The 12,420-nt window shown below is 48.7% G+C and overlaps 1 protein-coding gene across 1 annotated transcript in view; it reads left to right on the top strand.

Moving 5' to 3' along the window:
* Nucleotides 1-5,081, top strand: part of ADGRE1 (adhesion G protein-coupled receptor E1) — a 31,877-nt gene extending 26,796 nt beyond the window's left edge. Inside the window, exons 18-22 of the mRNA XM_056109540.1 lie at nt 607-673; nt 2,456-2,547; nt 3,556-3,724; nt 3,820-3,924; nt 4,917-5,081. Coding sequence (XP_055965515.1) covers nt 607-673; nt 2,456-2,547; nt 3,556-3,724; nt 3,820-3,924; nt 4,917-5,081 — 598 coding nt within the window. The remainder of the gene's footprint in view (nt 1-606; nt 674-2,455; nt 2,548-3,555; nt 3,725-3,819; nt 3,925-4,916) is intronic.
* The last annotated feature ends 7,339 nt before the right edge of the window (nt 5,082-12,420 follow it).

Genomic DNA, 12,420 nt, shown 5'->3' with positions numbered 1-12,420 from the left:
AAATTGAGGATAGATTTTTTTTCTGGTTTAGGGGCCACATCAGGCCATGCTCAGGGCTGACTCCTGACTCTGTGTTCAGGGATCACTCCTAGCCTTGCTCAGGGGACCCTATGGGGTGCCAGAGATCTAATATGCATAGGACATTCGAGAGAAACATCCTACCCCTTGTACTATTTCTCTAACCTATTGATAGATGTTATCTAGGGCACACAGCAAATATTTCAAATAAGGAACACTGAACCAGAAAAAGGAGGTCTCAAAGAGGGCTTGCTGGGGTCCAAAGAAAATAATCAGGTAGAGACTGGAGTGATAGGACACGGGGGGGGGAGGGGAGGAAACTCTCCTTACATGTGGCTGACCTGGGTTTAATCTCTGGCACCCCATAGGGTCCCCAAGTTCTGCCAGGAGTGATCCCTGAGTGCAGAGTCAGGAATAAGCCCTGAGATGTACCAGGTGTGGTCCAGAAAGGTCATGTGACTTGCTTTCACCTAAATGTTTTCAGCCCTAGCTCATCTCCTGATATTTTCTCCCACCAATGCATTTGGTGGAGCACGTCAAGGTGAGGATTCCAAGAGAAGCACTGACTGTCTCTGTTTCTCTCCATAGCTGCTGGCTGAACACCGAGAAGGGCTTTGTCTGGAGTTTCCTGGGGCCAGTTTGTACCATCATTACGGTAAGTTCACCGCCAGGTGCCCGTATATTCAGGAGCATGTTGGAAGCCAAAGGTCACTTAAATTCCTTTCTGACATTCTCCTTGAGTCATTCCTTTTCCTTTCTGTAGCACAGCGGGTAGGGTGTTTGCCTTGCATGGCCAACCCGACCCGAGTTCGATTCCTCCGCCCCTCTTGGAGAGCCCGGCAAGCTACTGAGAGTATCTTGCCCGCACGGCAAAGCCTGGCAAGCTACCCGTGACGTATTCAATATGCCAAATACAGTAACAAGTCTCAATGGAGATGTTACTCGGCCCGCTTGAGCAAATCCATGAACAACAGGAGGACAGTGCAGTGCTACAGTCTAGGAAATATGGTAACCTATTGTTAAAGTTAATGGTTGGTTTCACGCTCGTTATTCATGGCCTCTGCGGAGTTTTTTATTTTCTATTTTGGGTGTTTGGGGCCACACCAGACTGTGCTTAGGGCTGACTCCAGGTTCTGCGCTCACACCTGGCAGTGCTTGGGGTACCTTCTGGGATGTTGGGACTCAAACCCATGTTGACTGGCTGCAAGGGAAACGACCCCACAACTGGGCCATCACTCTATTGCCAGTTTCTTTTATTTCATTGCCAGCTCAGCTAGAGACATACAACAGAGAAGGGGCGTTAGTCACGCCCAGTTTATTAGTGTGGGTATCTTCTAGTTAAATGAGCTCAAAGCAAGTACTCCTGAGTTCGGGATGTTGTCACGGGTCACGAGCCTCCCGTTGTTCATCGATTTGCTCGAGCGGGCCCAGTAACATCTCCATCATGAGACTTGTTACTGTGTCTGGCATATCGAATACGTCACGGGTAGCTTGCCAGGCTCTGCCGTGCGGGCGAGATGCTCTTGGTAGCTTGCCGGGCTCTCCGAGAGGGGTGGAGGAATCGAACTCGGGTTGGCCATGTTGGCCGCTTGTAAGGCAAACGCCCTACCGCTGTGCTATTGCTCCAGCCCAGGGATGTTGTATGGGAACTAAACTGGAGGTGAGGGTAGAAACTAGGACTGTGGGGACCAGAGCGATAGTATAGCAGGGAAGGCGCTTGCCTTGCACATGACTGATGCAGGTTCCAGTCACAGCATCCTGTGCGGTCCCAAGAGCACTACCAGAAGTAGTTTCCTGAGCACAGTGCCAGGAATAACTCCTGAGCATTGCCAGTGTAAGCCCAAATCCAAAAAAGAATTTAAAAAATTAGGAAGGCGGGGCTGGAGCAATAGCACAGTGGGTAGGGCGTTTGCCTTGCACGCAGCCAACATGGCTGACACAGGTTCGATTCCCAGCATCCCAAATGGTCCCTGAGCACCGCCAGGGACCATTTCTGAGTGCCTGAGCCAGAAGTAACCCCTGAGCATCACCGGGTGTGACCCAAAAAGCAAAAAAATAAAAAACTAGGAAGGCAATCAGTTATGAATGAAATTCCATTGCTGTCCGGTAGCGATTGGCTTGCATGGAGTGGTTCCTGGACACTGTCTCGGCTGGGTAGTCGAGGTAGTCGAGCCCTTGCCTGACCTCTCCATCCCATCCCTTCCCTTCCCTTCCCTTCCCTTCCCTTCCCTTCCCTTCCCTTCCCTTCCCTTCCCTTCCCTTCCCTTCCCTTCCCTCCCCTCCCCTCCCCTCCCCTCCCCTCCCCTTCCCTTCCCTTCCCTTCCCTTCCCTCCCCTCCCCTCCCCTCCCCTCCCGTCCCCTTCCCTCCCCTTCCCTTCCCTTCCCTCCCCTCCCGTCCCCTTCCCTCCCCTTCCCTTCCCTCCCCTTCCCTTGGCAGATCAATTCCGTCCTCCTCACTATGACCTTGGTTATCCTGAGGCAGAGTCTCTGCAGTGTGAATGCTGAAGTCTCAAAGATCAAAGACACCAGGTTATGACCCCTTTCCTCCACAACTTCCCTCTCTCTCCTCCCCTCCCCTCTCCCTCCTCTCCTCCTCCTTCCACTCCTCTCCTTCCCTCTTCTCCCCTCTCCTCCCCTATCCTCCTCTCCTTCCCTCCTCTCTTTCCCTCTCCCTATTCTCCTCCCCCTCCTCCCTTCTCCTTCATCCCCTCCCCTCCCTCTCCTTCCTCTCCCCATCCCCTCTCCCTCCCTCCACTCCTCTCCTTCCCTCTTCCTCCTCTCCTTTCCCCCCTCTCTCCACCCTCTCCCTCCTCTCCCTTTCTTCTTGCTGCAAATATTCCTTGGGTCCCTCTGAGAGACCTGGTTCTGTGCCTGAGATGTGATTGTAGGGTCTGGAGATCTGGAGGATCAACACCACTCCCACCCCCCACCAGAGGGCTGCTGGACCACAGAAGCCATGTGGGTTTTAGAAAAGACTTCAACGTCCGAAACTTCGTGTCCCTCTTAAATAGGGCAGTTAACACAACCCACTTCCTGTGGCTTATGACACATCACAAGTAGTGACTAGAAGGAATGACTGTTCTATAAATTTAACACCTTTTTTGGTTGTTGTTGTTGTTTGGTTTTGGGTCCACATCCAGCAATGCTCAGGGATTACTCCTGGCTCTGCGCTCAGGAATTACTCCTGGCAGTGCTTGGGGAACCCTGTGAGATGCCAGGGATTGAACCTGGGCTGGTCACATGCAAGAACAGCAGTCCTGCACTCAGGAATCACTTCCGGTAGGACCTGGAGGGGGGGGATCCTATGGGATGCCGGGGATAGAACCCGGCTCAGTGGCGTGCAAGGCCAGAGCCCTCCCCTTTCTCCTGTCACCCAGCCCTGTACCCTCTCTTGCCTTTTGAGCATCTGTTGGATTTGATATCCCTAGATTTAGATTTGAAGATTTTGCCCCGCAGCCATTCCCATCAGATGCCCGGCCAAGAAGGAGCACAGACACATCCCAGAACCTCATCCTCTGCTATTCTCTTCTCTTCCAGGCTACTGACGTTCAAGGCCTTTGCCCAACTTTTTATCTTGGGGTGCTCCTGGGTGTTGGGTCTCTTCCAGATTGGCCCCATCTCCAGCGTCATGGCTTACCTGTTCACCATCATCAACAGCCTGCAGGGGGCGCTCATCTTCCTCATTCACTGTCTGCTCAACCGCCAGGTGCGTTGCTGGTCCCCAGCTGACTTCAGCTCCCGGGAGCTTCTGACGGGGTCTCAGCGGGGACTCAGCTCTCTGGGACATGTCCCCATCCCCAGGTGCGGGAAGAATATAGGAAATGGATCCTCGGGAAGATCAAACCCAGCTCCCAGTCCCAGACCTCCGGGATGCTGTTATCTTCCATCCCTTCCACTTCGAAATCAGTGAGTGGCCGCGTGGGGGAGGCGGGTTCTGGCCAGATGGAAGGACTGTCTATCTGTCTGCCTGCCTGCCTGTCTGTCTGTCTGCCTCTTAGTGGTCTGCATCCCAGGGTGTATCAGGGATACAGTGGGAGCTGTGCCTTTCTTCTGGCATTTTTTCATTGGATAAAGCATGGAGGTTAAGAGGCAGGATTTGGAGCCAGATGCCTGGGTGTAAATCCCAATGCTTTTAGACTGGGGGGAGAGAGAGAGAGAGAGAGAGAGAGAGAGAGAGAGAGAGAGAGAGAGAGAGAGAGAGAGAGAGAGAGAGATTCTCTTGCATGCAGCTCACCCAGGTTCTATTCCCAGCACTCCATAAGGTCCCCCGAAACACCACCAGGAGTGACCCCCGAACCAGGAGCAAGCCCTTAGCACTGCTGGGTGTGCTCCTCCTCAAAAAACAGAAGTTAAAATCAAATTCTCATCCTTCTCACAGTGGCTATGCAACTTAAACAAGAGAAAGCAATAAATGAGAATGATAGAAAGTCAGCACCTGTTAAAGATTTTATTCTCTTATTTATTTAATTAGTTTTGTTTTTTGGGTCACACCTGGTGATGCTCAGGGGTTACTCCTGGCTCTGCACTAAGGGATTACTCCTGGTGGTGCTCAGGGGACCATATGGGATGCTGGGGATAGAACCTGGGTCGGCCGCATGCAAGGCAAATGCCCTCCCAGCTGGACTATTGCTCTGGTCCCCTTGGTGCTGCCTTTGCCACTTCCCATCTAAACCCCAGTACACCCATCTAGTCGTGACCCTGGAAACGCATTTGGATTCATTCTGCCTCTGATCTTAAGGAAATGCTCTTTCTCTCTGCACAAAATTAAAGTTTTTCTACTTTCAAATACTCTCTGGAGCAATGATGGAGGAACACAGGAATCTCCTTGGAAATCTCTTTATGGCTTCATGCAGAGGTGGAGGCTTCTCCCTCATTCCAGAATCTTCCAAACCATCTAGGTGGAGCGTGAACCGGCTGGATGTCTTTGCCATGACGATTTCACGCACTGCAGAGAAACAGGAATTTCTGTTTCAGATGACGTTGCAACTTTCGGGTCCTGCAGCTCTTTGAACTTGCAGGGAGAAATATCAGCCAAATCTCCGCAAGACGAGGAACGCTGCTGAATTATCATCGTATTTTTCGCCAACGTCTCCTGGCTTTAAGCTTACCTCTCTGGGACCTCTCTTATGCCCAGCAAAACAATAATCTTCAGTAACTGATGTGTTATCTGATAGATAACTTCACCTTTCACAGCTGCTTAATGAACCTTAATGAATGAACCTTTTTCATTAACCTTAATCATTCTCTTTTTAGTTATTTATTAATTCCTTTGGTTTGGGGCCACAGTCGGCAGTGTTCAGGGCTTATTCCTGGCTCTATGCTCAGGAATTACTCCTGGCAGAGCTTAGGGGACCCTATGGGGTTCTGAGGATTGAGGCTGAATCAGCATGTGCAAGGCGATTGTCATACCCATTACACTATCTGGCTCCAAGCTTTATTTTTTAAATTTTTAAAATTTATTTATTTTTTTAATGTAGGAGTACTGCTATTTATTCAGCCACTGATTAGCTGATTGAATTGGGCAGGAACCCCACCTTACTTTTTTTCCCCATTTTTTATAATTTTATTTATTAAATCACCGTGAGATCAGTTACAAAGCTTTCGGGTCTAAGTCTCGGTCATACAATGAAACACCCGTCCCTTCTCCAGTGCCCATTCTCCACCCCCAACAACCCCAGTATACCCCCATCGCACACCCTCCCCCTATCTGTGATGCAGATGATTTCTACATTACTCTCTCTCTACTTTGATCACATTCAATATTTCGTCACCAGACCCACCATTATTATTTGAGATTTTACCCCAACACTCAGATCTGCTCAAAAGGTAACCGTAGAAAATTTGTTTTCTATTGCTGGTTATGAATAACATATGATGTCACGTGGCTGCAGTAGTGGCCGCGCAATTTTTTTTTATGTAGGAATTTGTGTCCTTCACAAAGGCTTGGGGGATCATATGGGGTTTGGGGGATCGAACCCAGGGAGCTTTTCCATGGGAAGTCAATCCATCTACTTGGAGGAGCAGGGGAGCTCTAGGGTTCCTTGTGGCAGTTTTTTGCCAAGCAGGTCAGCGGTTCAATGCACTTGAGAAACCAGAGGTGCTGGGACCCTGCACTGCATTGCTGAGCCTGATGCTTCCCAGCGATGCCCTGGTGTCTCCAGTTCTGCATTCAGCGATTCTAGGGGTGGGGTGGGGATCCCCTGTGGTACCAGGAAGGAATCAGGGTCATCAATACTAGGCATGTTCCTTCATACCAGGAATCTCTCTCTCCCATCCCCCCGCTCCCCCCCCCCCCCCCGTGACACGTTATTAGGACTAGAAACAATATTGGAAGCAACAGAACTGAAACAGAAACTGCAATATATCGAGTTTGTAAAAATGACTCATAGGTTACCAGGAGGAAGGGTGCTCAGATCTGACTCTTGTTTTTTTTTTTTATTGCTTAGGGATTATTCCTGGAGGGCGTCGGGGGCCATAAGGGAGACTGAGGAGTCAAAGCTAGGTGGGGTGCAATGCCCTCCCTGCTGCACTATCTCTAGCTCCGTGGAGAAGAGATAGTTTTCATATTCCTTAAGTTGGGCTGGAGCAATAGCATAGCGGGTAGGGCATTTGCCTTGCACGCAGCCAACGCAGCCAATCCGAGTTCAATTCCTCTTTCCCTCTCGGAGAGCCGGGCAAGCTACCGAGAGTATCTCACCCGCATGGCAAAGCCTGGCAAGCTACCCGTGACGTATTGGATATGCCAAACACAGTAACAACGAGTCTTACAATGAAGACGTTGTTGGGCCCGCTCGAGCAAATTGATGAACAACGGGAGGACAGTGCTACAGTGCTAGGTGGGAAAAAAAAATCATTGACCACAACCTTAAAGTTGTCCAATTTTTTTTGGGTGGGTGACCGACCACTAGGCAATGTTCAGGGGTTACTCCTGGCTTTACACTTAGGAATCCCTTCCGGCTGTGCTTGGGGGACCCTATGGGATGTTGGGGATCAAACCCAAGTCAGCCACGTGTAAGGTAAATGCTCTCCCCACTGTCCTACTCTCCAGCACCCCACCCCAGCAATTTTTTTCTCAAAAGCAAATCATCAGAAAAATAAATTTGAACTCCACTTAAGGCCAACTTTGGAAGGAAGCTTCCAGTTATCAGACCATCAGAATCGGGGTGGCCCTCCTGCCTTACCGTTTGTACCCACCCCACGGTGCCTCCAATGACCAGTCAGTCGTTTGATTGTCCTGCGCTGCCTGCCCAGCCATCTAATCAGATGTCCACGTGCCCTGGACCAGCTGCCCTGTGATTCTTCCTCGTTTATTTCTGCATGTTGTGATGCAGTAGGAGTTCGTTTCTCGGATGGAATCAACTATCTCTGAACTCCGTGAAGCCAGAGACAGATGGTGCTGCCCTTTCAGGCAGAATTAGGACCCCCATGCCGGATTTCTGCCCCCTGATTCTCACCTAATTTCTTCTTTTGTTTTTTGGGTCACACCCAGCGATGCACAGGGGTTACTCCTGGCTTTGCACCCAGGGATTACTCCTGACAGTGCTCAGGGGACCATATGGGATGCTGGGAATCGAACCCGGGTCAGCCGCATGCAAGGCAAATGTCCTACCCACTGTGCTATCACTCCAGCCCCTCTCACCTCATTTTTTTTTTTGCTTTTTGGGTCACACCCGACGATGCACAGGGGTTACTCCTGGCTCATGCACTCAGGAATTACTTCTGGCGGTGCACGGGGGACCATAAGGGATGCTGGGAACTGAACTTGGGTTGGCCGCATGCAAGGCAAACGCCCTACCCACTGTGCTATTGCTCCAGCCCCTCACCTCATTTTTAAATGGTTTCATGAATAGTGCATTTCTTTCTTGGAGTCACTTTCCAATAACTCTGTACTCCACAATTAATACCATTATATCTTTTTTCCTACTTTGCCCCATTTTTTCTTTTTTTAAATTTTAATTTGTATTCTTATTCTTTTCTTTTATGGGATTTTTTTTTCGTCCTTAGGGGTTACTCCTGGCTCTGTGCTCAGGCATCACTCCTCGCTGTACTCAGGATAGTCAGTCAATTTACAAAATTGAGTTTACTAGGAGGATTTTTTTTCCAGATGAAACTATATTTTTCTATATTTTTTGCCAACTCCCTTACCAAATACCATCATTTCAAAGTACAGGAAGTTTTCAGAGAAGCACTCATTTATTTACTTATTTATTCATGTACTTAAAAACTGTTTTATTGATTGAAATTCTGTGATTTATAATACGGTTCATGATGGTTTTACAGGCACATAATTCCAGTACCACATCACCAGTGTCACTCCTCCTTTCCCCAAGGACCCCGATGTCCCTCCTCTTCCAAATACCAAACCCCATCAACTCAGTTTGTGTGGATCACTTCTCTTGTGTTTTCTTTAGTTCCTTCTTTCTCCCTTGCTGTGTATATTTAAGTCCCACCTATGAGAGAGATTATTCTGCGTCTATCCCTTTCCTTCTGACATCACTAGCCTGGAGAAATGATTTATTTTTGTTTGTTTGCTTGCTTGCTTGTTTTTGGGGTATACCTGTCAGTGCTCAGGGCTGACTCCTGGCTCAATGCTCAGGGATCACTCCTGGAGGGGTTCGGGGGACCTTATGGGATACTGCGGATCGAACCTGGGTCACCAGCATGCAAGGCAAGCGCCCTCCCTGCTCTACCATCTCTCCACCCCTCAAGAAACAATTCTAACAAAGGAGGAAGTGGTGTTTGTATTTTGTGTCTCAGGTCCGTGCGTGAGTGAAAGTACCACGTTTCCTTCTTTTCTTGAACTCTAGTTTACTCTTTTGTGACAGTGAATAGAAAGTGGTCAGTAAGAAGGACTCATGAAATGGGCCCGACTCATCCAGTGATGGGTCCATGAGCTGGAAGTAATAGGAAGTAGCTAGTCCCATCAAATGGATTCAATAGAGAGTGTTAAGAATGAGAATTTCCTGGGACTGGAGTAATAGGACAGCAGGGAGAGGATAGCTGACCTGGGTTTGATCCTTGGCATCCCATAGGATTCCCCAAGCAAGCTAGGAGTTATCCCTGAACAGAGCCAGGAGTAACCCCTGAACATCGCTGAATATGCCCCCCCCCAAAAAAAATACCCAAGAATTTTCTATAGATGTTGGCAGATAAAAGGATTCTGAATCCAATTCCTGTGTGTGCATGGGGGTGGGGGTATGTGTGTATGTGTGTGTGTGTTTCATATACATCAAATGATTCTCCAACGTGCTACAGTTCAACTCAACTCTGATACTATCTACATGTGAGCACGTGAGACCCTCTAGAGTCACATAAGTCAGTCCACAGGAGATGCCTCTTTCCCATCCCAACTTTAAGCAACTTTATCTTTTTTAATGTTTGATATTTTATTAAAACAAGTTGTGCATAATAGATGTTTCATACATGCAATGTTCCAGCACCAATTCAATCACAAATGTAACTGTCCCTCCACCAATGTCCCCAGTTTCTCATCCACCCCCCCCCGGCAAGGCAACACCCTTAGCAGAATTATTACAAAATTATTACCAAAATTATTAATCACTTAATCACTTAACTTCCCGTTAGTCGTCGATTTGCTCGAGCGGGCGCCAGTAACGTCTCCATTTGTCCCTGTCACGTGCTAGTGTAGCCCAATGGCATCTGTTCGCTCCGGGAACATGAAGGGCCTCAAACCGATTGTTCATGATCTTGATGAAGAAGTCTGACCATCTGGTAGGTGGGCGGCCACACGGTCTTTTGACATCCCGTGGAATCCAGTCGGTAACAGCTCTAGTCCAGCGGTCGTCTTTAAATCTCATTACGTGACCAGCCCATCTGATTTTCGACACCTTGGCAAATGAGACAGCGTCCCTGATCCTTGATCCTCGACGGATGTCGAAACTCCGGATTCTTTCTCTCATTTGAGTGAAACGTGATATTCCAAGCATAGCTCTTTCTATTCTTCTTTGGGAGACCTGAATAGCGTTCTCATCCTGTTTGCGTAGGGCCCAGGTCTCTGAGGCATACGGTAATGCAGGAAGAACAGTGGAATCAAAGAGATGTGCCCGGAGCCGGAGGTTCTTCGTCCTCTTAGCATTTCTTCGACGTTCTTGAAGGCGTTCCAAGCCGCTCTCTTCCTCCTGCGCAGCTCGGGTGCCAGGTCATTTGTCATGTTGACCTCTCGACCTAGGTACACATAGCTGTTGCATTCGGAGATGGTGGTTCCGTTGAGAGCGAATGGGGCGTCAGGAATGAGGCTGTTTCTCATAAACATTGTCTTCGTAAGATTCAGCTGTAGTCCTACCTTTCCACACTCACGGTCAAAGTCGGCCAGCATTTGTGCCGCTTGGCTGATATTTGGTGTTATTAAAACAATGTCATCAGCAAAGCGGAGGTGGTGTAGTTGCCGACCATCTATCTTCACTCCCATTCCTTCCCATTCCAGTCGTTGCATGATGTTCTCGAGGGTGGCACTGAAGAGTTTCGGTGAAATGGTATCACCCTGCCGCACCCCTCTCTTGACATCAACGATCACTTCTTTGTAGAATGGTGAGATCCTGGTAGTGAATCCGCAATACAGCTCACGGAGGATCCTGATGTATTGGGCTTGAATGCCCTGATTGGCTAGGGCTTCAATGACCGCTTCCATCTCAACAGAATCAAAGGCCTTCTTTAAATCAATGAACGTTAAACAGAGTGGCATCTTGAACTCCCGAGAAACCTCAATGAGCTTGGTTATCGTGTGGATATGGTCGATGGTGCTGAATCCTTTGTGGAACCCGTCTTGCTCGCATAGTTGTCCTTCATCTAGTGTTCTGCCAATCCTATTTAGGATGACTCGAGTGAACAACTTGTAGATGACAGACAATAGGCAGATCGGGCGATAGTTGCCAATGTCATGGATGTCTCCCTTCTTGAACAGTAGTACGGTCCTGCTGGTTTTCCATTGGGACGGAACCTTGCATTCAGACAGGTAGCGAGTGAAGAGCCGAGCTAGTGTATTGATGAGTACTGATGGCAGGTTCTTCAGGTGTTCAGGTCTGACCTTGTCTGGGCCGGGTGCTGTTTGTTTCTTTACCGACGAAATGGCATGTCGGATTTCGGAAGGGAGAACGTTGGGAACGACATATCCATCCTGTGGAATTTGGTATGTCGGCAAGTGGACATGGCTATCGAAGAGATTTGAGTAGAAGTCATGGATAATCTTCTCCATTGCCATTCTGGAGGATGTGATGGATCCATCAGGACGTCGGAGGGCAGTCATCTTGGTCTTGTAGTTGGCGAAGGACAGGCGGGTGTTACGAATACTTTTCCCGGCTTCTGCCGCATCTACCAGTACTTCTGCTCTTCTCTCTTTGAGATCTTCCTTGATCGCATCTCTGCACTGCTTTGCGAGCTCGGACGTTAACTTGCGGTTGCCTGAGGCATGCGCCAAACCATGCTGGCGAATTAGAACATGCGATAAAAGAGGTGTTGGAGGCGTGGGTGTCCTTGTCAACACAAACTTGGCCAAGAGCATTGATTCATTCGAATGCCTAACAACCCGAATCGGACGTTTACATTTGAATAGATGTGGCTCACTGCCTGCAGTTTCTATCTTCATTGTCTACGCACCAACATCTCATTATGATGAAAGAGAAATCGAGAAGTTCTACATGGAGCTAGAGAAGTTCTATAAAGAAGACCACACCTTCTACAAGATCATTGTGGGTGATTTTAATGCCAAGATAGGACCGAGAAGATCAGCTGAAGAACTTCACATCGGGACCCATGGCCTAGAATGGAACGAACAGGGTGAGAGACTGTCTGAGTTCATCATGTCGACCAAGACCATTCATGGTAACTCACAGTTCCAGAAGGCAGAATCTAAACGATGGACATGGGAGTCTCCCGGTGGACGATTCCACAACGAAATAGACCACATCATATTCAATCGACGGTTTTGCCTGACTGATGTTGCTGTTGTCCCAAAATTTCGAACGGGATCGGACCACCGTCTCCTTCGTGCAAAATTCTACCTCACAGAGCGGGGAGAAAGGGCTGCAAAGTTCAAAAAGAGAATTCCCAGAATGACCACCAACTAGAAACTCTTTGGTACTGTTGCGGCAACATGGGAAGATGCCATTGTTGACAACATTGATGAGGAATACGATCGACTGGTTCAGCACCTCCATGAATGTGCGAGGAACGCCAAGAGAGAGATAGCCACAAAAAATCACCTATCTTCGAAAACTCTTGAGCTAATTCGCCTGCGTGGTTTGGTGCATGCCTCAGGCAACCGCAAGCTAACGTCCGAGCTCGCAAAGCAGTGCAGAGATGCGATCAAGGAAGACCAAAATTATTACATAATAATTTTGCTGAGGGTTTACTCTGGTTCTGCACTCAGGAATCACTCCTGGTGTT

The sequence above is a fragment of the Sorex fumeus genome, unplaced genomic scaffold (assembly GCF_029834395.1).
Source record: "Sorex fumeus unplaced genomic scaffold, SorFum_2.1 ptg000309l, whole genome shotgun sequence".
NCBI classification, from domain to species: domain Eukaryota; kingdom Metazoa; phylum Chordata; class Mammalia; order Eulipotyphla; family Soricidae; genus Sorex; species Sorex fumeus.
The sequence above is the reverse complement of the archived record's forward strand: the minus strand, read 5'-3'. Positions and strand labels throughout refer to the sequence as shown.